Source organism: Lithobates pipiens, unplaced genomic scaffold (assembly GCF_037356315.1).
Source record: "Lithobates pipiens isolate NorthernLeopardFrog02 unplaced genomic scaffold, aLitPip1_a1.2 Scaffold_10, whole genome shotgun sequence".
Classification (NCBI taxonomy): Eukaryota; Metazoa; Chordata; class Amphibia; order Anura; family Ranidae; genus Lithobates; species Lithobates pipiens.
In genome coordinates, this window is record NW_027507686.1 from 105,435,532 (window position 1) to 105,462,873 (window position 27,342).

Genomic DNA, 27,342 nt, shown 5'->3' on the forward strand with positions numbered 1-27,342 from the left:
CATTTGAAAAAAAAAAATTTTTCGAAAAAAATAATTAAAAAAAAAAATATTTTAGAAAAAAAAATCATTAAAAAAAATAATTTTAGAAAATAAATGAAAATTAGGAAATTTGAAAAAAAAATAATTTTAGAAAAAAACATAAAAAAAAAAAATTTGGAAAAAAAAAAACATCATTTTAGAAAAAATAATCGTTTTAGAAAAAATATATAATTTTTGAAAAAAATATAATTTTTTTAAGAAAAACATTTTAGAAAAAATAATCATTTTAGAAAAAAAATAATTAAAAAAAAAATGAAAATGAGGAAATTTGAAAAAAAATATAAATTTTTGAAAAAATAAAATCATTTAAAATAAATCATTTTTGAAAAAATAAATCATTTTTGAAAAATTCTTTAACCACTTAAGGACCGCCGCATGGCAATGTACGTCGTCAGAATGGCACCGACAGGCACAAGCACGTACATGTACGTGCTTGCATTCCAGCGGGTGGGGTGTCTGATCGGAGCGATCCGGGATGAGGGGATGGCCGTTGGTTTCTGGCCATCCCCTCTCGATCACTCCTGGCGAATGAGAAGCTTCCCCCGCTGTGTATTGTAAACACAGGCAGGGAGGAAGTGATGTCATTCTCCTCGGGGCGGTCTTTTTGACCGGACTGCGAGGAGAAAAGAGAAAGTAAGTGCACCAAACACTACACTGACATGTAGGTACACATAGGCACACAAATCCTCCCCCCCCCCCGATCACCCCCTTTTGCCAGTGTCACTAAGCGATCGTTTTTCTGATCGCTGCATTAGTGTCACTGGTGCCGCTAGGTAGCTAGTTATTTTTTTAGGTTCACCGCCAGGTTTTTATAGCGCTAGGTACCCCCATATACTACCTAATAAAGATTTTAAGCCCCTGATTGCCCCTAGTTAACCCTTTCACCAGTGATCACCGTATAAGTGTTACGGGTGACTCTGGTTAGTTACTTTGCTTTATAGCATCAGGGCACCCACCATTTATTACCCAATAAAGGTTTAATCCCCTGCTCACCCGGCAGGTGATATCAATTAGGTTTTAGGGTCAGGGTCTGCGTCGCCCCAGGCAGTGCTAGGTTAGTGCCAGTACCGCTAACACCCACGCGCAAAGCATAAACCTCCCGTAGTGGTATAGAATCTGAACAGATCAATATCTGATCTGATCAGATCTATACTAGCGTCCCCAGCAGTTTAGGGTTCCAAAAAAACGCATTGTTAGCGGGATCAGCCCAGATACCTGCTAGCACCTGCATTTTGCCCCTCCGCCCAGCCCACCCAAGTGCAGTATCAATGGATCACTGTCACTTACAAAACACTAAACACATAACTGCAGCTTTCGCAGAGTCAGGCCTGATCCCTGCGATCACTAACAGTTTTTTTTGGTAGCGTTTTATATTTAAATCCTGAAGGCAGTGCTTGGTTTTCAGGGGACCGTACGTGGCTAGGCTCCCAAAAAGTCCCCCACATGTGGTATCCCCGTGCTCGGGAGAAGCAGCAGAATTTATTTTGGGGTGTAATTTAACTTATGCCCATAGAATGTGTGAGCAATATATAATTTAGTGACAACTTTGTGCAAAAAATTTTTTTTTTTAATATTCCTGCAACTTGTGGCAAAATATAAAATATTTAATGGACTCAACATGCCTCTCAGTAAATAGCTTGGGGTGTCTACTTTCCAAAATGGGGTCATTTGGGGGGGGGGGGGGTTTGTGCTATTTTGGCATTTTATGGCCTTCGAAACTGTGATAGGTAGTGAGGAGTGAAATCAAAAATTTGCACCCTTAGAAATCCTGAAGGCGGTGATTAGTTTTCTGGGTGCCGTACGTGGCTAGACTCCCAAAAAAGTCCCACATATGTGGTATTCCCGTACTCAGGAGAAGCAGCAAAATATATTTTGGGGTGCAATTCCACATATAACTATGGCATGTGTGAGCAATATATCATTTAGTGACAACTTTTTGTAAACTTTTTTTTTTTCGTGTCATTATTCAATCACTTGGGACAAAAAAAAAATATTCAATGGGCTCAACATGCTCCTCAGCAATTTCCTTGGGGTGTCTACTTTCCAAAATGGGGTCATTTGGGGGGGGGGGGGGTTGTACTGCCCTGCCATTTTAGCACCTCAAGAAATGAGATAGGCAGTCATAAATTAAAAGCTGTGTAAATTCCAGAAAATGTACTCTAGTTTGTAGACGCTATAACTTTTGCGCAAACCAATAAATATACGCTTATTGACATTTTTTTTACTAAAGACATGTGACTGAATACATTTTGGCTTAAATGTATGACTAAAATTTAGTTCATTAGATTTTTCTTAGAAAAAGTAGAAAATATATATTGTTTTTAAAATTTTCAGTCTTTTTCCTTTTATATCGTAAAAAATAAATATCGCAGAGGCAATCAAATACCATCAAAAGAAGCTCTATTTGTGGGAAGAAAAGGATGCAAATTTTGTTTGGGTACAACATTGCATGGCCGCGCAATTACCAGTTAAAGCAGTGCAATTCGAAATTGTAAAAAGACCTCTGGTCCTTAGGCTGACAATTGGTCCGGGGCTGAAGTGGTTAATTTAAAAAAATATAATTTTTGAAAAAAATAATCATTTAAAATAATCATTTTAGAAATTTTTTTTTAAATCTTTTGGAATAAAAAAATTTTAGAAAAAAAATGAAAATTAGGAAATTTGAAAAAAAAAACCTTTTTGAAAAAAGAAAATAATTAAAAAAAAAATATTTTTGAAAAAAATAATCATTTAAAAAATAATAATAAAAAAAATTTTTTTGAAAAAAAATCAAATTATCAGTCACACAATCAAGTCATGAAACCGATCCAAGCGCTGTACAAGGACAAATATCTCTCTATGTATACAGCTGCTGTTATAATAATCATAAATAATTAAATAAAATAAAATATGCGCAGGTACAATCTCAAAATTCCGCTAAACACAGTACCTACACATTAGCAGCACTATAAAAATAAAATGAGTACCATACATATATATATACCCACTATAGGGAAAACAAAGAGTCCAAAGAATGGAAAAGTTCATAAAAAGGAGTGTTGTGATCCCAAAGCCCTTAGGTTTGATAGGAGTGACAAGAGTAGACAGCTTGGTTGTCAATCTGGTAAAAAATGTAAAAAGTATGAACAGAACAGGTAGAGGCCTTGCATAATTTGATGACAGAGGCCTGGTGCTTAAAGATCCGAGATGCCCCAACAGAACTGGTGCATGTGAGAGCTCAAGTTGAAAACTTTGTTTCAGAGCATAGGCTCCAGCAAGCAATTTTAAAACAGGGTGCCCTTTGCAAGTACCTGAAGAAAAGGACAAATAGGAAATAGGGACTACGTTCCAGCTTTAGGTCTGGGAGGCGCGTGCGAGCAGCGAACCAAGATGGCCGCTCGGTAAGCTCGCTCCTCGCCACCCGGACACATTAGCCACATTACTACTGATATTGAGGGCACTCTTGGCTTCCCCTGTACCTTTCCTGTCCCCCGCAGCTTCACACACCACATGGAAAGGAGATCTACCCATTCCTCCAGCGCTAAATTGGCGGACCGGAATCCTCCTGCGGCCTCCCCATCTGACGCCATCATGGAAGCTCTCGCCTCGAGCCCAGACCTTTTCCAGCCTTCTCTCCTTGAGGATACCACAAGTCATGCCTTGGAAGTGGCTCTGCACCAACAGCCTGCACTAAGCAATGCCGACTTTCTGGCACGCTTCAAAATCATGTTGCATGCGGCATTTATAGCTGCGACCACCAAACTTGCAACACACCTCACCAAGGAGATCAGGGAGCTCGGCTCCCGCACTAATGATCTAGAAGAAAAAATGGATGCGGCCGCCACAGTCCTAGAGAGCCACGAGCAGGACATCACCGACCTGAAAAATGAACTAGAAGCTGCTCACCTCTGGAGGACTTTGAGAACAGGGACCGCAGAGGGAAACTATGTCTCAGGGGCATCCCTGAGACGATCACAGACCTCACTTCCACAGCAACAGCACTGTTTCAGGAGCTAGTGCCTGGCATTCCCATTGGTCGGCTGGAATTTGACCGCATCCATCGTATGCTTGGCCCTAAGAAATCAGAAAGACCACCCCGGGACATTGGGATAAAGTTCACTTACTACCGAACTAAAGAAACCCTCCTGCGAGCAGCCAGGGACAAACCTGACCTAGTATTCCAAGGTAACCACTATCAAGTCTTTGCAGAGCTCTCCCAGTCCTCAATCATGAAGAGGAGACAGATGAAGCCCTTCACTCTGCACTGTTGGCCCATGAAATTCAGTATCTTTGAGGTTTCCCCTTCAAACTTTCCCTTTTCTATAAGGGCCGCACCCATGCCCTACCTTCTGGACGAAGCACAAGCAATCCTGGAATCCCTTCATCTCTTGCCACCTAGCGAAGGAAACCAGAGCCCGGCCGACTCTGCCCCTCCCCACCCTGCTACCAACCTCCCGGGCCGCAACTGCGAGTCAGCGAAAAGCCATAAGCATTCCCATGCATGCACCTCATCCGCAACTGGCACCCCAAGCTCTGACCCGGGATGAGTCTTGGAATTGTAAGTTTGACCCTATCTTAAAGAGACCCTTGGACTTTCTGGTTTAGGTTTCCTACCATCCACTGTGTGTGACGGTAGGTGCAGAAACTCCCCCCTCTATTAACCTTGACTAATGTTTGGCTCCTCCATTTACCCCTTTTTTTTCTTCCTTTTTTTTTGTTTTGCTGTTTTACCCTACCTAGGGACAGGTGGGTTGCTCTTCTTGGGCATGCTGACACTATTACAGCTCATCCTTGTATGAACCTCAACCGGACAATTTGCCATTAGCCTTCGCTCACCTGAGTGCCGCTGTCCTGCTACACACCCTCCCATGTATGGTTGCCTTCCTTTGGAATCACTGGCACTCAAACTATACGAAAACTGCTGCAGTCTACTATTCTAATGATCTGCTGTTTGTATCTCAATAGAATTGTACTCCATACTGTATATTTTCCTCTGAAGAAGGAGATACCCAAGGCTCCGGAGCGTGTAGGGAAACTTACACTGTGGTTAATTATATCGATAACATGTATGGATAATTTACTTTCTGTATATTGCCGTTTTTTTCTTCCTGGCATGATTTTATCCCATTAAATAAATGTTGTATTTTTCTATATATTCTTTTGTGTACGTGCCTAAAAAATACACCATCAGGGAACTCCCTTTTCTTTTCTAACTTTTTTTTTATTGTTGGATGTGGCACAACAATTTTAAGCCAGACCTAGCCGTTCTACTCAATTTCTTCTTCTCAGACAACGTAGGCACCATGACATCGGCTATCTCCTTGTGGGAAGACCACAAGGCCACCATGCGGGGCCATTGTATTCAGCTTGCTTCCTCTCGCAAATGGGATAGGGAAAATAAGATTCAAGAACTCCAGGCCCGCCTGGTATCCACTAATGCAACATGGAAATCCAACCCTACCCCCGCTAACAAGAAGGCTCATGACACCATTGTCGCAGAACTGGATTTATTATTTACTAACAGAGCTGGAAAAGTCTTGAAATCGGCCAAGCAAAAATTCTATTCCTACACAAACAATCTAGACGCGATGCTGGCCAGAAAACTCAATGCCATGGGCCATGCCCACAAGCCGGTTCGCCTCCGTTCAGCCGGCAGTGATCTTACTTCTAAGCAGACGCAAGTTAAAGCAGCCTTTGCTGATTTTCTGACCACTTTGTACAGAACCCCCCCCCCCCCCCTTTCCCACTAGATTTAGCAGACGCCTTCTTCTGTGACCTGCATCTCCCCCTCTCTCATCTGCAGCTCACACTGCTCTTAATGCGGACACTTTCGAGCTGGAGGTAGCCCAGGCCATCAAAGGCATTCAACTCTCTAAGGCCCCAGGTCCAGATGGCTTCTCCGGCCTATATTACCGGAAATTCTCCTCCCTCCTGCTCCCCCACCTGACAGCATTCTTTACAATATGAAACCGGGAGCTCTGCCATCCCCGGACTCCTTATCAGCACATGTATCCATGATCCTGAAAACCACTGTAGAAGCCCATGACCCTCAAGCTTTCTGCCCCATTTCTTTGCTGAATGAGGATATGAAATTACAGGGCAATATCCTATGTTCACACATTAATAAATACCTTTTTTCTCTGATTCACAGAGACCAGATGGGCTTTGTGCCCGGTCGCCACGCTGGGGGCAATGTTCAGACAGTAGTTCACCTGATTTCTCTGCTGCACCATCGAAAAATCCCAGGTTTTCTTCTTTCGCTCAACATGTACAAAGCTTTAAATTCCCTCTCTTGGGACTATTTAAGCTACGTGCTCCAAAGTTGGGGCTTTGGAGACTCGGTTCTCATCTGGCTGACCGCACTCTACTATTCCACTTTGGCCACCGTCCGCTATGTGGGCTGCTTATCGCCCCCATTCCCCATCTCCAGAGGAACATGGCAGGGCTGTCCCCTGCTCCCTTTATCCTTGCCCTTGAACCCCTGGCCATGGCTCTCAAACCTGACCCAAACATTAATGGAATCCCATACGCAGGCAAATGTTTGCGGATGATGTTCTCTTGACCCTTACTAACCCAATTATCTCCCTACCCAATATACAATCCCTCCTGACCCGCTTTGCCTCCATTTCAGGGCTCCAGATTAACCCCCTTAAAACCACGGCCCTGAACATCTCCCTCCCAAACTCCCTGGTTGCACACCTCCAATCCTCCTTCCCATACCGCTGGTCTGGCTCCACTTTAGAATATATGGGTATCGAAGCTGGCCCCAATCTTACTCCTCCGTTTTCTGCAAACTATTATCCCTTGTTACGTACCATCATGGAGCTCGTGATATCGTGGAGGTTCCCCACCTTGTCCTGGATTGGCCGTATCTATGCCATCAAGATGGCTGTCCTCCCAAAGATTTTATACTTTTTCCGGACCCCTGCATTTTCATACGTCTCCTCCAGAAAAAGCTTCTTTCCTTTATCTGGGCCAACAAGCGTCCCAGGGTTTCCCGCTTCCCGAACATCGCTAAGTACTATCAAGCTGCACAAATCTCCCAGCTTACAATGCTCCAAGCTACCTCTGATATTCCATTCTGGGTTCTCCTGGAGATCCGCAATTGTGCCCTGGTCCCCACCTCTGATTTCTTATGGCTCCCACCTAAAATGCGTCACCCCTCACTCAGCCCCTTGATGGCCCATAGTTTAAAACTCTGGGACACGGTTCGGTACTCCGGTGGGCTCATGTCCCTGTCCCTCTGACTTTCTTCCCTCCTAAATAACCCCCAGTTTCCCACCCGGCCTAGAACAACCTCATGTTTTTTTCCTGGTGGCCAGCCCATGGATTCTCCCAGGTCCGACATTTTCTTGGAACTCGCACCTTCCCCTTGTGGGCTTTAAGCCGGGAGGCTCATGAAGCTCCCTCAGTGGAATTCTTCCGCTATCTTCAATTATGACAGAGAATCTCCTCTCTCAGACGCAATGATACTTTTCCCTACCAGAAAATGGCCTTTGAACAAATGTGCTTACACTCTCCAGGTACTAAATCTTTGATTTACTCCTCTCTCAATTCAAGCGGGACCCCAAACTCATTGTCCTATGTCCTCAATTGGGAGCGAAACTTATCCCACATCAACCCAGTGGATTGGCGCAAAGCCTGGTCTAATACTGCAAAATTCTCCTTTAACACGGCTACCCTAAAGGCAGCCTATAGGGTGCTCCTCTGTTGGTATTGGGTTCCAACCCATATCACTAAATTAATCCCATCCTGCAGCGATAGATGTTTCAGGGGCTGTGGTCAGCATGGAGATGAACGTCATATCTGGTGGCCTTGCCCCCGTCTGCTGGGATTCTGGTCAAGGGTTTTCGGTCTTCAACTGTCTTCCATATTTCCCCCCCGTAAGGATGCCAAATTAGCCTTACTCCACTGCTCCCTCCCCCCCTTTTTAATTTTTCTCTTTTTCTCTCTTTTACTTGTCTTTCCCACTGGTCCCTCTTTTTTTTATGTGTTTTCTCATTTTTGAAATATCCATTTATTTTGGTTAACAAAATAAAGAGGAAGGTAACACTGGAGAATCTTTTGGAATTTGTGAAGCCTTTTGGCCCCCAGGGCACACATCAAGTCATTGGAAAACAAAATTGAGATCTTGAGGAGTCCATATAATAGGGAGCACAATCTGGTCCAGGAATCCCAGAGATCAGGACAAGCAGCAGATGACATATCTGTGCCCAGGCTGTGGTACTACCACAGCCTGCGTCTTCTGTCATACCAGACTGAATCCAGGCCATCACTTTCTTCCCTTCGCTGCAGCCTTCCCTCCACACTTCCCTGCAGCCTTCCTGGTGGTTGACTTGTGGCAGGAGGAGGAGGAGTAGGGGCTCGCTCATATATATGGCTGTTTTCAGTGAGCTGGCCCTTCAACCTCTTCTGAAGGGCCTCAGCAAAAATTCCCCTCATAGAGGAGGCATTGGCCCTTCTCCAATTCCACCAACCTGGTGGCCAGATAGTAGCCATAGGCCTCTTCAGCGTTGGGGGAGGGGCTCCTCAGGGACTGGCTGGCTTCCTGAATGAGGGCAAGTGATGCCTCCTCTGTCAATTGTCGCCTTCTTGGGCCTTTTGGTGGTAAGGCGGAGGTGAGGCACCTGTGATTATGTGAGGCTCCTACTGGGCCCAGCCACCTTCTGCCTGCCACTGGTCACGGAGCCACAAACAGCCGGATCCAGGAGGAGTTTGAAGGCCACCAACATGGCCTTTGAGGAAATAGTAGAGATTTTAAGATGGGAGGATTATGATGGGAAACATGGTCCATACACCCATCCGAATAGAAGAGGATAACATCATGCAAACTGTGGTCAGCACCCTGGAGCAGAAGTTTGGGGTACGCCGGTCAAAAGAGCAGTTGAAGAAGCGATGGTCCGACATAAAACTGAGGGAGCCGGATCAGTATCGCAACATCAAGAAGGAGCTTCAAAAAAGTAAGTACTTGTCATGTGTTCCAGTTATAATAATTGCATGCTGCTCCGTGTGATTTTCTTTACTACTGTACAGTTGAAATGGCTACATTCATGTTTGTGGGCAGTCGTTCCTAGAAAACATTGTTTGTAGGAAACATCGTATTGGTACAGGGTCATACCTATATTTTGGTCATGCTAATTTGTCCTATTAAAAGAAGTTCAGGATATTGTTGTGTAGATGTCTTGGAAACTAGAATGAATTGCAAACTTGATTTAGTGGACTGTAAGGAGAGGACACTCAGAAGCTGTTTACACAGCTGGACTCACAAGTGTGGGACACTAAAGAACATTTTTTAGGGTAACCCACACAGGTGCTTCAGGGGATACTTGGGGTGTCTCCATCTGTGAAACTTGGCCAAAAAAGGTAAGTATTGCAGTTTTTTAAAAGGGAATTGGAATCATGTCTTCAACTTGGATCTCTTCCCAAACAGACAATTGTACACACTAACAAGCAATGTTTTATATTCCCATTTCTGGACTCAAATATCTGTGTGTTAAGTATACCTTTTGTTTCATTCTCATAGGGGAGAAAAGACTCAGACAACAGGATCCCAGGGACCCCTGACCTCGCCAGTGTGAATGGGAATTAAGCCCCAGCCCCCCCCCCCCCCCCCCCCGAGGATATGGAGCAGGGAGAGGTGGAGGAAGTGGGCACCCCACCAGGTGAGGGTCTGACACCCCAGCTTAAGGTAATCTATGTATGCCTGCACATTTCTAAAAACATTTTTTTTTTCATCAATTTTAGGTGATGTTCTGGTTGTGGAAGGAGAAGCGGCAAACCATTTAAAAGTGCCAGTGCTCAAACCCTCATTGCCAAGATCATGGCCTGGAATGGGGAGATTGATGCAATGCACAATCGGCTGGACATCATGCAGCAGGAAATGAAGAACACGATCAATGTTTTGGGGAGAATATAATCCCTTTTCCCCTAAAACTAAATTGATTATGTTCTTTATTTCCTTTGGAGATGATCACATTCTTGGTTTTAAAGTTTTTTAAAATTTTCATGCCAAACACAGTGTGTCAACATGTGCTATCTGCGATCAGGGGATCTCAATGTACGTGTTTTGTGGGTGCAACCCCTTCCTCGTAACGCTAGCAGGTGAGAGGTAGGGATTGCACCCCCAAAACATGTCCACTGATCTCCCATGATGGGAGATAGCACATATTGACATTACCCATTTAGACTCCCAATTTGTGTGCATCTTCAAAATTTGGCTTTTCCACCCCATCTGATGAAGGCAATATCAAGACATTTTTGACACTATAATGTCTGATAATGCCTTCAGTTTTTATATGTTAAACATTGTTAGTTCCAGACATGTGTATTTTATGTTTTAAAACATGCCTGTTTCTAAAAAAAATATATAAAAAAATAAACAAATAAATAATATGATTAAAATAAAAATTGTGAAAAAAAAATTATTGAGTAAAAAATATAAAACCCCCAAAAAATTGTGAAAAAGCAAAAATAAAGTTTAACCAGATTTTAAAAACGCACGTGTGAATGTGCACAGAGTAAACATTTTAAAAGACAACAATGTGTGGCTTCTTCTTTCAATACTCAGTACCAGTTTTGTAAGTAATTTTGTGTTTACAGTGACAATGGGGCTTATTTACTAAAGGAAAATCCACTTGGCACCACAAGGAGAACCTAGGAGACAGCCAAAAAGAAAAGCAAGCAATAAATCAATCTCTAGCTTTTATCATAAAAAAATGTTTTAATTAATATACATTTTAAACATTTTCTGGCATTGCAATGGCCCCCCTGCCCATAAAATAATTGACATATCTCTACCGAACTTCACGGCAGTTTGGGGTGCCAAGACAGTACGGCCAGTATCCAGGCCTGTCAGGGAAGATCCAGGAATAAGTGCGGCCTCAGGCCCAACTGATGATAGATAATTCTGAGAATGTTTCCTTAAAAAATTATGTAGGATGCAACAGCACAGGATGATGTGGTTTATTGTGTGGTCCGCCATATTAATTACTGTCAGAAATAGGCGGAACCGGCTGGCCATTATTCTCAACAACTCTTCTCGCCACTCCAGGCTGAGTGTCCTTTGGGGGAACAACCTCATCAGGTGCTCGCCCAGAACGAAGACTTCATGTGCAATGAAGACCTTCCATGTTATCCACATCAGGTGGCAATGTCAGGCCACCAGTCTGAAGACGCTGGTAGAACTCCATCTGGGTGAAGACTCCTCCATCCGGCCATTCTTCCCCACATCCACATACATGAATTCATTGTGCCAACACCACAGCCATTAACACTACACTTTTAAACCCCTTATAGTTGTAATAGTAAGACCCCAAATGGGGTGGTGGCACAATGTGTACATGCTTCCCATCTATCACCCCTCCAATGTTGGGAAAGTCCCCATGGTCGGCAAAATGGGAGGCCACAGTCTGCCATTCCTGTGGCGTTGAAGGAAACTGTAGAGTCAAACAAGAAAAAAAAATATATGTAATTTTGCACATAACATTGCAAGCAGATTACACAAAAACATTCTTGCACAACACTTATTTGAAGGCGTATTTAAAAAGACAAAAATATAAGGTCCACTTATCAGATTCCTCACCCCCTCTGATGGCCCATTGATAAAATTGTATGAGGGGGTGGAGGGGGTTATAAATGAATTTAAGGACACACATTACATTTGGACACATTTTAGGGGGTGGGGAGGGTTATAAATAAATTTAAGGACACACATAACATTTGGACACATTTTAGGGGGTGGGGAGGGTTATAAATTAATTTAAGCACACACTATACATTTGGACACATTTTAGGGGGTGGGGGAGGGTTAGAAATTAATTTAAGGACACACTATACATTTGGACACATTTTAGGGGGTGTTTCGGGGGAAAGTAGTACAATGGAGCTGACAATATACATTGTTAAAGGGACTAGGCTATAGGTGTATATGGGCTCAGGATAGCATGCTGGGGAGGTTAGTGAAGGCAAATATGCATGTAGGCCAAAAAAGTAGTCTTAAAAAAGCTTCCAGAATGCATGAGGATAAAGGGGACATTCACAGCATATTCCAATCATGGTAATTAGGTAATGATGAAATAAATACAATACATTAGCAAACATTAAATACATATAATGTAATGTTAAAAGATAAAACATACCTTAATATAGTCCTTCTGTAGGACCTGAATGATGGCAGAACAGGTCTCTGGGATAATGATCCCCAGAGCCTGGGGGGAGATGCCTGTCAAGAACTTGAGGTCCTGCAGGCTTCTCGCAGTCACCAAGTACAGCAACATGACTACTAGCCTCTGCTCCGGAGTGATGGCTTTTCACATGCAGGTATCCTGCCTGCTGATATAAGGGGTCATCAAAGCGGAGAAAATGGGGTCCGTCATCCTGAGATAATTCCTGATTATTCTCCTGGATCTCACGAAGCAAAGGCATGAGCGAGAATTGGTCACGCTGGAGTAACCAGTTCTTGGTCCATGAACTCCTACTTGCCCTGTTCATGGACCAGGCTCGGGCCAAAGTATTAACCCCAACACCAAGTCCCCACACAGCACGAACTCGAGAACGAGTATGTCCATGCACCATGGTTTCAAAACGGTCGGCTGGTCAGAACGAACTTAAACAAACACACTGAAGAACAGCAAGGCCTGTAAAGAGCAAGCTGAAGAACAGGAACAAGTGGACCAGCATACTCTGATATACAGGTACAAACTGACCAACACGCACTGAAAACCAGGTACAAACACCACAAGCACAAACTGAACCTCAGTAAAACAATTGGAATAAACTGGAGTCTGAAAAGCAGGAATCGTCTGTAAACAAACTTCTACTAACACGAGATAAACACGCAATCAGCAGAAGGAGCCCAAAGGGTGGCGTACTGGGTCTTGAACTTCCTTTTTCTAGTCCCGTCGTACGTGCTGTACGTCACAGCGTTCTAAAAGGTTGGACTTTTGGAGTGATCATGTGTGGCCAAGAGCGTCCGTTCTGAAGTCCGTTGGAACTCTGCTGAAAAGTCATTTGGGAAGACCGTCGGACCTAGTCTGCCAGAAAGTCCGGTCGCGTGTACGTGGCATAATGCGCACTATTAAGCTGAGCCATGTCATGTTTACTGTTTACATCCCCTGCGTGGGATTATTACAGTTGTTCTCATTTCACAAAAATTTCAATAAAAAAAGATTGTACCAAAAAAAAGACTATGTTCACAGCAGGTGAAATAAGATTCCAGGTATGATAATAAATTCTTACTATAAGTAGATTTTCTTGCTTTTTAGCAAAGTAGGAATCCCAGGGTGAGAACCCTTTTATATGTTAGGACCTGGGTTTCAACAGCCATGCCATTAAAGTTGGAGACTTTGAAGCACAGTGGAGTAGGGGGATTAAGATCTGGTCTGTTAGAAGGTGGCCATGGGTTGTCTGCCAGAAGTCTGAGTATGTGTGTGAACCAGGTTGTTCTGGACCAGTCTGGTGCCAGAAGAATCACTGTCTTCCTTTCTTGCTTTATTTTGTGGAGCAAGCAAGGGAGAATACTCGTTGGAAGAAAGGCATAAATTAGTGAGACAGGAGATAAATAGGGCATTTGAGGCTAGAGCTAGAGGATCCCCGGTTATGGATACAGAGGTAGTTTGTTATTGTATCTGGAGGCTAGGATGTCCACGTATGGAGTACCCCATTTTTAACATATTCGATTGAACACATCTGGATGAAGTGACCATTCCCCTTTGTCCAAGCTGTGGCGACTGATATAATCCGACTGCCAATTGTCCACTCCTGGGATGTAGATCGCAGAAATCTCTGGACAGTGAGTTTCTGTCCAGGAGAAGGATCTGGTTTGCTTCCTCCAAGGCAGTCAGGCTCCTCATGTTCCCTTGAGGCTAGGTTCACACTAATGCGGTGCGGGAAATGGCGTGATCTGTGTGCATTTCCAGCACCACATTCAAATCTCACTGCCTTTGTGACCCGCATTGGGTGTCATTGCAATCTTAACACCTCAAACACAGGTTGCAAATGCAATGCGTTTTAATGGCCTTGGATCACATAGTACAAAACAACCATGCAATCTAGTTGCAGTGCGGTTCCAAAATGGCTGCATGCTTTGGTGTGATGCATTGCAATTTGAGCACATTCAGAATGAATGGGCTCAAACTTCACCACACTGAATCACATGTGAATTGAACAGGAATGTGGTGCAGTTCCAATGTGATTCCCATGCGGTTCATAGCCTGAACTGAGTCTGATGGTTGATATATGCCATTGAGGTGGCATTTTCTGACTACCTGAAAAAGGGTATTGTGAGGGAACTGCTTTGGCACTCTGATTAGGTGCTTCCTTTTGCAAAACAGTGCCTCCTGCCCTCCAAGTCGTTCCAGCAGACCGAGAGCTAATACCAGCACTGTTACCCCAAGCATCATACACAGACAAGACATTGGGATAGAACCAAAAGAAATGACTGTTTATTGAAACTCAGACACATACTTTACCCTACAGAAGGACATTCCTCTCTTGAGGATATTAGCATTATGCAAACTTCAAACACCAAAACAGTAAATTAATTAAACAGTAAGTTAATCAACAAACAACATCTCACAATAATTTGGTAACAAGTTAAAGTTGTCACATGATTAATCTCATCTCCAAGAGATGATCAGACAGACAAACAATAGAACAATGGGAAATAACTACTTGACAATAAACACATAACAAACCCCACCTCAGACTATCTGGCAACAGTCTATGAGACAAACTCCTACAATATTCCAGCAGTCTGAAAAAGTGGAATTCATTTATCTTCATATATTTCTTAAGGGATATTGGTGATAAATATTTCTGTCCCAAAGTGAAGAAACCTCTCCAATCCAGCCTGCAGGAGGGCCACCATATTCCCTCTGACCTTTATCCTGTACAGGATTAATATTACACCTGTCCATCCACTCCAGAAGGGAAGCTTATTTAGAGAATTAATCCAAGCCTTGCTCTCGGGGTTCATTACACTGTTGTCTGTCATTGGAGAATGATCTGCTCTCTCCATGGGCCATAATCAGTGGGTAGGAAGCTTGCCCCTAATCCTCTCGAAAAGTCCCTGTCCTGGTTGGGTCTGTCATAGGTATCCCTTTTGAAGAGTGCTTGACAACTCTGATTTCCAAGATGTTGATGGGGATTTTGGCTTCTTCCTTTGACCATGTTCCCTGACCTGCCAATGACTGAAAGACTCCTCCCCAACCGACAGATTAAGGTCATAATCTGTTTGAGGAATTGTGACAGATATAGAGAATCATATTTTTGCCAAATAGACCACCTGTTGTGTGCCCAAAAAAGAGCTAGAATCGCATACAGAAACTGTTGTTAAGAACAGTTCCTGCTCTGGTGCAAGGTATACATTGTCACTCTAAAGGCTAAGTGTTATATAGGCTTTTGGCAGAGCAAGCCCCGGTTCACACCAGTGCAGTTTTGAACTCACGCTACTTCAGCACAGCTTCAAAGCAGTGCGATATCATGTGCAGCTTGCTGATAACTGTGCAACTTCATTTAACAGATATCAATGCAAGTTGCACTGAAATCGTACAGAAATAGTGCAGGAACCTTTTTCAAAGTTGCTGCACCTTGAGTCACAGCAATTTGAACGGTTCCATTGCCGCAAATGAGGTGCCACTTGTCGTGCAACTTTGAACTGTCAAGTCGCATGACAAGACGTACTGGTGTGAACCAGGGCTAAATGTTTGCCAGCTGTTTAGAGTTAACACCTGTTTTTCCTGGTCTCCACCAAAGCTACAAGTGAGGATATTCCCCGGTGGGGTACTTATTAAGTGGAGTTTGGGAGAAAGGGTAATGGGAGATGTGGTAATCCAGATGTACACTGTCCTGCAAATAATTAATCCTTGTAACGGGCAGGAGGAAGTGCCTGAGTACCTTATAAAGGCTCTAGGTCGAAGTGGTTTTAAGTGTGCGACTGCTGATGTGATGTGATGTAACACCTAGTCACCCACCTGAGACTGAGCTGTAAGTGGTGGAATTTTAGCACCAACTTTGAAACATTTACACTGTTAAGTGATACATTACAAACATAGCTCAGTTTTGCACAGTAACAGTCAGAGATAAAACAGTGTTTGCTTCATTCTAAAAATGGAGCAAATACTGTTATGAATTAACAAAAGAGGCAGAAGACTATAATTACATTCCCCCTAGCAAAGCACAGTTAACCCTTTGATCGCCCCTGATGTTTAACCCCTTCCCAGCCGATGCCATTAGTACAGCGATAGTGCATATATCACTGGTGCCCAAAAAGTGTCAAAAGTGTCAGTTAGTATCAGAATGTCTGACGCAATATCGTAGTCCCACTATAAATCTCTGATCGCTGCCAGTACTAGTAAAAAAAGATAAAAATATCCCATCGCTTGAAGACAAAACTTTTGTGCAAACCAATCAATATATGTGTATTGGGATTTCTTTTACCAAAAATATGTAGCAAAATACATATTGGCCTAAATTGACGTCATGAAGACATTTGTTTTTTTTTACATTTTTTTTATGGAATAGGTATTATAACAAAAAGCAAACAATACATTTTTTTCAAAATTGTCTGTCTTTTTTTGTTTATAGCACAGAAAAAAGGGCATACATATTATTTTGGTACAGCATTGCAAGACCGCAGAATTGACAGTTAAAAGTAATGCATTGCTGTGGCACAGGTCTAAAAAAGGTCTATTGTGCTAATGTGATGCATGGCACTCCAATTTTCTGGCACAGGAAGCTTTGCTATTTTCTTGGATAGTCAATGAAAAATATATACTGTAACAAAACCTGACAGGTCATATAATAATTTGAATATGACAACGTGCAAAATTCTGCCTTGAGAAAGACACTTACTTTTCAAACTTGACAGGTAACTGTGTTGCATCAACAATTTCTTCATTTTTATCATCAACCTTTAACGTCCCTTGACTTATGATATTTAAAGATTCTCTCCTGGCCTCTCGAGATAATGTACAACTTTCATAAAATGTAGTCATTCCAAATATTTCACTATATTTAGAAAAAAAAAAAAAAAACATTAATCATATATGGGGTCTTAAAGTGCTGTACCTACACTTAGACCTATATAAGAGACAACCTTTAAAGCAGGCCTACCCTTCTATTCTCAGCTTTAATGTAAGGACCCCAATTAGACTACTACAGCTGAGCAAAAATAGCATTTTAGCATCTGAGAAACTTTCGGCCTATTAGCCTAGTACCATGATATTAGGTAAACAGCGATCAATAACACAAAATACTGTGTTTACTTATAAAGTGTTGTAAAAAAACACAAAACCTTGATAGGACAAAACCTTGGTCTTGGGAAAAAAAAATTCTCCCAGTTAAACAATGGCCCCAGGCATAAGGCTACTCTCACACTGTAGCCGCACTAGTGGTAAAGCTTTTAGCGGCGCTTTTCGGCTGCTAGCGGGGCACTTTAACCTCCGCTAGTGGCCAAAGAAGGGGTTAAAACTGCCCGTGTTGAAGCTCTTCCGAAGCACTTTTCAGGCGCGGATTAGGAGCACTGTAAACTACCCCAAATATGCTGCTTGCCGCACTTTTTTTCCCGTCCTGCAAGCATTCACACTGAGGAGGCATTAGAGGCAGCTTTCAGGCAGTCTACAGGCACTATTTGTAGCGATAAAACACCTGAAAACTGCTTTCAGTGAGAAAGTAGTCTTAGCCCTTGTACACACGAAAATGTCCGATCGGACCGTGTTGTCGGATAATCCGACTATGTGTGGGCTCCATCGGACTGTTTCCGTCGGAATATCCGACGGACAAAGTTTTAGAGCTGGGCTATAAAACTTTCCGACAACATGATCCGATCAGGCTTTGTCCGATTGAGTGTAGAGAATTCCGATTGGACAAAGTGCCACGCATGCTCAGATCAAATTCCTAGACCAAAGCTATTGGCTACTAGCCTGAACGTAGTCCCGTCGTAACGAAATAACGCCGTCACGTTACGTACGATCGGATTTTCCGACAACGTTGTCTGACCGTGTGTATGCAACACAAGTTTCGGACAAAATCCGTCGGATAAAATCTGAGGGATTTTGTTGTCGGAATGTCCGACCGTGTGTACAAGGGCTTAAACTACACAAAAATGGATTAAATGATATTTACTGTACCTAAGAACAACAAGAACAAAAATGCATTATTTTTTATAGTTTATTGCAGCTTACCAGTCATTAGATGTGGTGGCTGCATTAAGCTTCATTTTTTGGGCTAATAACATTTTCAGCAAGTACAGAAATGTTGATCTCGTCAGAAATGCAATGTCCTTGTAGCATTCTGTTACCTGAACTGAAAGCACAAATATTGTATACAGCACTTCTATGATGATATATTCTGTAAATGAATCATTCCCCTGCCCCCATATAATAGAAATGTAAAGAGGCAGATGCATTTGTAGTTCATAACACCTGTAAAATGTCTGTGCATCTTTTAAATAGCTTTTTCCCTTTACATTGCTTATTCAGTCATATCACTCAAAAAGGATACAGCCTAGGTCTTATTAAATAAGATGCATAATATGCACCCAGTAAGTAAAGTATTACTGCCTACACAGATGACGTCTTCCAGGGGCACTTTTTTAGCGCATCTAACAAGTTTTGGAATTACTGCCTACACAGACTGAAAGTTCTGAACAGAGAACAGTCTTAGGCCTCATGCCCACAGGCATTTTAAAAAACGAGCTGCAAAGCTAGGACCGGCAATAGGAAAAAAAAGCATTGTTAAAAACGCAATTTTGTTCGCATTTTGCATTGGCATCGATTCGTATTTAGCCACGCTAGCTTTCAGTCGTGTTTCTCTGTCTCAATTCAAAATCAATGGTTCCATATGGGAGCCTATTAATTTGAATAGAAGTTGCACCAGAAGTCGGATCAAGATGATCCGACTTGTGTGCTGAGAATCGTGAAGAGGAACCCTGACAAAATTTTGTGTGAGGTTTTCCCCACGATCCATACCAGACCCTTATCCGAGCATGCAGCCTTGCAGGTCAGGAAGGGGGGGGGGCGAGCGAGTGCCCCCCTCCTCCTGGACCATACCAGGCCATATGCCCTCAACATGGGGGTTTGGTGCTTTGGGGCCCCTGCGCCCCCCCACCCCAATGCCAGGCTGGTGCTTCCTATATCTGGGGTCATCCCTTTAGCATCAAGGTGACTTGAGAGGACCAGAAATTTATATTGTCAGTTCCAGATCAACTGCCTGATTTTTTTCCTTTTCCTCGAGCAAGACCCGGTTGATGTTCTGAACTGGTTGGACCCTCCTGATGACCGTATGTGGCCTTCGGGATCTGGCCCTCTTTCTCTGCGTCTCAGACACCCAAGGTCCAGATCAGCATCTACTGACTACAGGGACCGACGGCCTACCTCTCCTGAGGATTGATCTGGTCTTCTCCTAATGAGCTCTGAATAGACCCCTGGTTTGCCCACTGAACATTCTATAAAGGGGTCACACCTGCTTTTCCTGGTGCCTGCCGGGTTTGCATCACAAATTGCTTCATCATCTGTCTCAGCCCCTGGTGGACACAATTAACCGCATTACTTTGTTTGCCATAAACTGATCCACAAATCTACTAGCCATATAGGACCTATTCCTACTCTTTGCTGGTACGACTCGTCTAGCTTGGGTTTGGGAAGATCAGAAGAAATTTAATGATCCATCTTCTTTCTCAGGTTTTTTTTATCCAAGTAAGACAACTGCCTTTACTTAAGTTAATGCCTACTTCCTTTTATAGTTTTACATGCACATCAACACTGTTACTGTACTTGTGTGTGGGGGCACCTGTCTTCTCTCTTTGGTTACTTGTATATATAATTATTGATCTCCTAGGAGAGAAGAATTCGTCCCTAAGCGGTATTACAGGCAAGGTTCTTCTCTGATGCTACTGACCTCACCTTGATGTGGGATGTTCATATGACAGATTTACTTTTTCTTCTCCAAGTTGCTTACTCGATATAGGTATGGACCTCCTGGATCCATCTTAGATCTCTATCTGTTTCTCCTGACAGCTGGGATGGTGCCGACTTCTATGAGTCAGCCCATTGGTGATTTACAGTTCGACTCAGTACTATTTACTCTACAGGGCTATCAAGGTTAATGTCAATGTAGTTGTCATTGCTGAGTTCTGCTATTGGATTGGATTGAACAGCAGTAACCCTGACTCTGTTATGGATGCCGGCTTACCCGCTCAGCTCTTTCTGGTTTTATGGTTGCTATGTTTTTACCTCGATAGTTAATGTGTTGCCTTCTTAATATAACTGTACTACTATCTGGGGAGTGGGTTGTTCTCCTACGAATTGGGAGACTCACGTCCCTGGATTAGGTGCATTTTCGGTTTGGATGTCCTTTACAAGACTGTCCGTTTACTGCCACCCTTCTACTGCATATTTACTTATTTATCCCTGCTATGCTGTCGGGATCACAACTCAGATTATTTCCTTTCAATCTCTCTCCCACAATAGAATTGGCACAGGGGGGTGAATGTGCGAATTCCACAGGAACGGCTGCATGTTTGAGTAGCTCCACACTACTAGTACCATTTACCCTGCTTCCTGGGGCCAGGACTCTACAAAATTCACCACAAATACCCCGAACAGCCCCAGGATCACGCTGTGCATGTCGCCACAGACCACGCAGATGTCTATTACTAACTACCTGCTGCGGACACAGGAGAGATTCAGCATGTCACAAGATGGCGCCGGCAGCCATGCCTCTCCCTCATCATAGCTCTCACAGGATGCCTCCGCTTCTCTGCAGGACCGTGAGTACACAGCCCCCTCACAAAAGAGGACTTAGATAAAAGTCTAGAGTCCATCCATAGCAAAATAGCTGCCAAATTCCAAACGGAATTGCATAAAAGGACAAATACCCTCACACAAAAGATTGCTGCTCTGGGGGCCATACTGACCGCTTGGAGACAAGACATGATGAACTCAATATAGCCCACAATGATCTGTCCAGAGAACATGAATCGCTCGTCCCCACCCCCTTTCCTGGCCGGCCGGGTAGCGTGCTCGGATAAGGGTCTGATATGGACCTAGGGGGGACCCCACGCCGATTTTTCAGCGTAAGGATTCCCCTTTAAGTCCATACCAGGTGACGGGGCCAGCGACGCCTCCTTCGCTGGCCCCGACTACCTGGAGCCGCAGTGAAAATGAGAGGACTTTTCTCTGGGCGGGAAAAGTCCGTTCATTTCAAAAGTACGGCGGACTGGCACACACACGGCCATACTGTCCACTGAAATGCAAGTCCAGTGGACAGATTGGTGTGCAAAACTACTTTCTTAGGCCGCCGGACTTTTGAGTAAAAAAAGTCCGCCGGAGCCTACACACTAAGATGGATCATATTCCATCTGCGCGCACTATAACTGTTTGCCATACACTTGTGTTTCCTGATGGCAGTGCTCCACCTATTGCCTGTTCCTGTAAGTTCCTCCCTGCAGAATACCACAGTCTGTGGACTATATCCATTCTTGCTTCCTAGAGCTGCAAACATCCGGAATATACAGAAGACAGGATCTCTCCATCTCCAACGGCGTCAGGACACCTGAATATCCCCCTACATTGCTGCCTAAAGACTTACTGATGCCACACAAACCCCCTTTTTTCTTTTTTTTTTTAAGGCTGGTAAGACCCTCATCAACCGGTCAATAATGGGGTTATACTTGGACTCCCTCCACTCTTTCTAAGATGTTTTCATTTGGCCCTCAATATTGCAATATTTTGCTGTCTCAAGTAATTTGCTCTCTTGACATGCACATATATTGCAAAAATTTTAGGCTCAGTAGGCCAGGCTGGCAGATGTCAACACTATGCCACCCCACTCCACTCATATCTTAACTTCTTTTGGAACTTTGGATATGACTCCTGGAGTTAGCGGCCTGTACGACCCTTACATATTTAGTTTCTCTGTTTGAGGTTTAGGCTATTTGCAACCTTACCCTAAGTTGTACCAGCACAAAGCCAGAATGCTGGATTTTTTTTGGTACAGTTTATGTTCATGTTCCTTCAATTACTGAAGCATATACCTCAAAGCCTAAATTGTTATGGTCATAATGCAGTTTACTTTATAGGGTATCCCTTGGTGGGCATTGCCCTTGTGGTGTAGAATTCTTGCAGATTACTGCCTCTACTACTATATCCCTCAGATGAGCCTAACGGGATTTAATTTTATCAATGGTAATTCCATGCATTACGCATAATGTGCAAGGCTTTAATGCTCCCCACAAGTGTAAGAAAGCCATTACAAATTATAAAAGGTTGGACACACAAATTATATTACTACAAGAGACTAATTTTGCCTCTAATAATCATCCTTCCTACTTTTACAGAACGTACAAACAGGCTTTTTATACCCTGTACTCATCAACATCTGGAGAGGTAGCTAAATTGTTACAAAACACATTCCCCTTTGAGGTACAACACATTTATAAAGACTCAGACAACAGATTCCTTATAATTAAGAGTTTGGTGGCAGGTGATTGCGGTGGTGATGGTTGCGAATGTGCATGCTCCCAATATAGCACAGGCTTCTTTTTTTGCGGCCTTCTTTAAAATCCTTGAAAGATATTCTTCAGCGCATATGTTTGTGGGCTGCACTTTAACCTTGTGGTCCACCCTCACACAGGAGCACTGCCTCACTTTTCACTAAAGCATTCCCCAAATCACTGACCAGAACACTACAGTCCTTAAAATTAACCAATGTCTTGCGTTCACATACCTCAGGAGCTAAGGACTACACCTTTTATTCCAACCCTTATGATTGATTTGCCAAGTTGGACTTTTTTTTTAACCCCATAATTTTAGCTAACTCCACTAACTCTGAAATCCATTTCTGCCCATGGTCTGACCACAACATTGTAACCCTATCTTCTATTCTAATTGGTTTGTCAGACACTCCCTACACTTGACTCTCCACTTATGGATCCCATTACCACAAATCCATGAAATTTCTACTGCTATCAGACCATACTGAGATCACACCAGCTATATCCCCTAGTACTCTGTGAGTGGCTCACTCACAAGGCAGTTTTAATAGGCCATCTCATTAGTATCTCCTCAAGGAAAAATAAAGAGCATTGACAACAAATGTATACGTTAACCACATAACTAGATAAATTACACAGACTACAAATTGGAAACCCAACATTATCTCATCGACAACTAATAGCTCAGAAACGGTTAGAGTTAAATACCGTGTTATCAGCCAAAGTGGAAAAGTCCCTCTGATGGTCCAAAGCCAAATATCTCCTACATAGCAACACGGCAACCTCCATGTTCACCTGTAAACTTAACCATACCTTGCATCCCCCCCATCTATATAAACTCTGTAATGCCAAAGGTAATATGGTATTATTTCCTAAGGATGTCCTTGGCTAACCTCCCTTCCTCTGCCTTCCTTGTCATCTTTTCAATTCCAATTTCTCAATGCTCCCTTTACAGAGGAGGAATTACTTGGAGTAAATCAAATCCTTAAAATGTTCGGTAGCTCTGAGCCCAGATGGGTTTACCGCCAGTTACTACAAACACTATGCCTCTATTTTAACCCCCGGTTTAACCACTATGTTTAACAAAATTCTTAATGGTAATCACTTCCCGAGCGAAATGGCCTTGGCTAACATGTCCCTATTGCCCAAACCCCTTAAAGACCACTCAATCCCACAAAAGTACATACCGATATCGGTCATTAACAATGATCTTAAAATTTTTAGTTGTGCTTTGGCTGATAGACTGTATAACATCATTGAAACTCGGACCTCTTTTGATCAATCAGGATTCATTCCGAATAGACTTATCACAGATAATATTCATCTGACTATGAATTTTCTTCAAGACGCTAACCTCCATAAAAAGCAGGTCCCTCTATGGAGCCTTTTTTATTGAGAACAGATGGGTTTCAAAGATGAATTTCTACTGGGTCTACAGGCACTTTACCATCATCCCAAAACTATAATCAAATTACCATGTTGCAACTCTTTTTCACACTAGGCAGGGGTTCTTGACAGGGTCCCGTCACCTTTATTATTCGTTCTAGCCTTTGAACCCCTAGCAATCACTATTAAACACCCGGATATATCCGGGTACCCTATTGATTCTTCTCAATTTCAATTCTCCATGTATGACGTTATGCTTTTTTTTGACTCAACCCCAAATCTCCCAAGCCAATTTATTTTCCATATTATCTAAATTTGCCCCTCTTTTTCAGTGAATATAACAAAATCTACTGATCTCCCAATTAATGTATGCACTGCTCAGTGTGAGAGACACTCCGAGGGTCTTTTCCATTCCAATGGTGGATTGACAAAATACCCAGCAGCTACATCATACCATAGTTGTCTTCCATCTTCTCTGCAAACTATCCACCATGTGTATCCCGACTTCGGAACTTGCTTAAAGTCTGGAGTTCCTTTTGCATTTCATTTTTGGGAAGAGTCCTGGCTGTCAAAATGACCCTGCTACCAAAACTCTTATATCTGTTTAGAGCCCTACCATCACTATCTCAAAAACCTTTATTGACCATCTACAAAAAGATGTTAATAGATTTATCTGGACAAAAGACCTAGATTTTCTAGACACGTTTTAGATAAATCTTAATCCATTGGTGGCCTAGGATTGCCTAATCTATGGTTTTCCTTTCTAGCAGCCCGCTTTTCTCAGATTGCCCGATGGAATATTCCAAACTCAAAAGGTGCCCTGGGTGAAATTTGAATCCAACTCCATCCACCCTTATTGCCTCTTATATATATTATATTGTACCAAATTGTAATGTAACTGTAATGTCTGCCCTCATGTTGTAAAGCGCTGCGCAAACTGTTGGCACTATATAAAACCTGTATCATAATTAGGGATGGCCTTGCAGTTTACCCGGCGGTCAGTTCGCAGCGAATTTTGCATGTTTGCGATTCACCAAACCGGCGGACTTCTGGCACTGTTCGTGCAGCGGACATATACGTTTACATTGTGAAAGAACTTTGACCCATGATGACACATCCATCATGGGGTACAGGACAGCCAATTGAAACATTTCATCACATGGACAATTGGACATTCCCCCTACCTTATAAATAGACCTGATCTGGCGGCCATTTTACATTCTGTCTTTTGTCAGTGTAGGGAGAGGTTGCTTTGTGGAGAAGGGACAGACTGTAGTGACACAAATCACTAGCTATTAGGTCCACAAAAGTCCTTTTAAGGACTGGTATAGGTGTACAGTATATAGGGTTCTGGTGCACTGCTGCTGACTGCTGTGCTGTTGATTGCTGAGTGCACTGCTGACCAATTCTGCAACTGTCTTTTGTCAGTGTAGAGACAGAACGCTGTGAAGAGCAGGGACAGTCAGTTTAATCACTAGCTATTACTATTAGGTCCACAAAGGTCCTTTTAAGGACTGGTATAGGTGTACAGTATATAAGGTTGTACACGTATAATATACTTTCTTTCAAATCTAGAAAGCCTTTTATACTTGACTGCTGACGATTCTGCAGCTGTCTTTTATCAGTGTAGGGACTGAGGGACAGTCTGCAAATCACTAGCTACTAGGTCCACAAAGGTCCTTTTAAGGACTGGTATAGGTGTACTATTTCGTGTGCAGTATATAGGGGTGTAATACACATATAAAATACTTGCACATATAGAAAGCATAGTATAGTGCATTTCCACTTTGCAGCATTGTGACTGCTGAGCGGTTCTGCAGAGATACCACAAAGAGTGACAAACACAATTAAAAAAAAAGTATTATAGCTGGTGTGATAGACCAGTGGCCCCCAAAAACGACAGATTGTAGCGGGGTGTTACTGTATATACCTTCTTCTACATACATACTGCACTTCTCTAGAGACTTTTGTCACAGGGTCAGGGTTTAAAAAATGACAGGCAGAGGAAGAGGCAGGCCCTTCTGCAGGGGTGGTAGGGGTAGGGCAGGAGCAACAGACTTGAGCCAAAGTGCCAAATTGCAGAAGGTGCGTGCGATTACGTCAAAGGACTCACCAGACTTGGTTGAGTGGCTCACTCAGCCTTACTCTTCTGCACCCTCTTCACTCTCTGCTGTGTGCACCCCCAAAGACACTACCACCAACACCATCGCCACTATATACTTTCTGCTTGAGTCACAGGAATTATTTTCCAATCCATCACAAGACATTTCCGATGCGCAGCCATTCTCGGCATTGGATCAGGAAGAGGAGGTAGCAACAACCGCCACTCAGCAGTCTGTTGACAATACCCAGATCAGCCCAAGGAGGTTGGTCCCCGGTGTTGCTGCCTACTCCGAGATCTCTAATTATAGCGGTGGGGAAGGTGACGTCGATGATGACGTGTCTAGTGATGTCACGTGGGTGCCCACAAGAGAGGAAGAGGAGGGGAGTTCAGAGGGAGATATGGACCAGCAGATAGGGAGGAGAAGCAGGCGGAACTTACATTGCACAGGAGGGACAAAGCAGACTGCTAATGTATCAGGAGCGAGGCATCAACCATGTACGGTCACATCTGGTGCTCCCAGGACGCCAGCACATGGCTCTGTCAGTGTCCATGTGGTGGGACTATGTGTGCACAGCTAGTAAGTATTTTGTGGCTGAAAATATGACCTGTAGGTTTTTAAGGTTCACCTACCATTAAAGTCAATGAGGTACGCCGCAAACTTTGCGGTTCGCGAACTTTTGGCTGCGTTCGCGGTTCGCAAAACGTCCCATCGGAAGTTCGTCCATCACTAATCATAATAATAATGGTCACCCTCCAACTCTGACTGTAAACTTACCTCCCTTAATTCTATTGTAACACAATCTTTAACCCTCTGGAACTTCTCTAAAAGTAAACTTAGTCTGATCTCATCTGCAGCCCAAGGTTCGTCCTTCCTAGGGGGACCTTCATTCGCCACAGCTTTTGACTTCTCCAATTAGGTGGTACATTTGCAACTTTTGATCTCCTCCACTTACAAAAACAAATCCCACTTCGGAAACATTATCACTATATGCAAATAAGGCACTTTTATATCTATCATTATAGTCTTACCCCATCCTCCCCCTCAACATCCTTTGAACAAATCTGCCGTAACTCTCCCAGAGGCAAAGGCCTAATTTCAGTTCTCTATAAAACTGCATTAGCTTCCTATTTCTCTAGTGAGCTTCCATATTGGAATAATTGGGAAACTGATTGTGCTGCACAGTTTGCTCCGGGGGATTGGGCTATAATGCTGGATAACCTACGCAAATGTACAAAGTCCCTAGCAATCAGAGAAACGGCCTATAAGGTATTGACCAGATTGTATTATATACCCTCCAGACTCAAAGCCATATTCCCAGGAACATCTGGACTTTGTTTGCGG

The 27,342-nt window shown here is 43.2% G+C and overlaps 1 protein-coding gene across 8 annotated transcripts in view; it reads right to left on the reverse strand.

The window, feature by feature from the left end:
* The window catches only part of DUS2 (dihydrouridine synthase 2), a 1,012,599-nt gene that overhangs the window by 170,382 nt on the left and 814,875 nt on the right, over positions 1–27,342 (reverse strand). For all 8 annotated transcript variants that reach the window (XM_077457206.1, XM_077457175.1, XM_077457217.1 and 5 more), the window contains one exon: positions 16,870–17,025. In XM_077457206.1, coding sequence (XP_077313332.1) covers positions 16,870–17,025 — 156 coding nt within the window. The remainder of the gene's footprint in view (positions 1–16,869; positions 17,026–27,342) is intronic.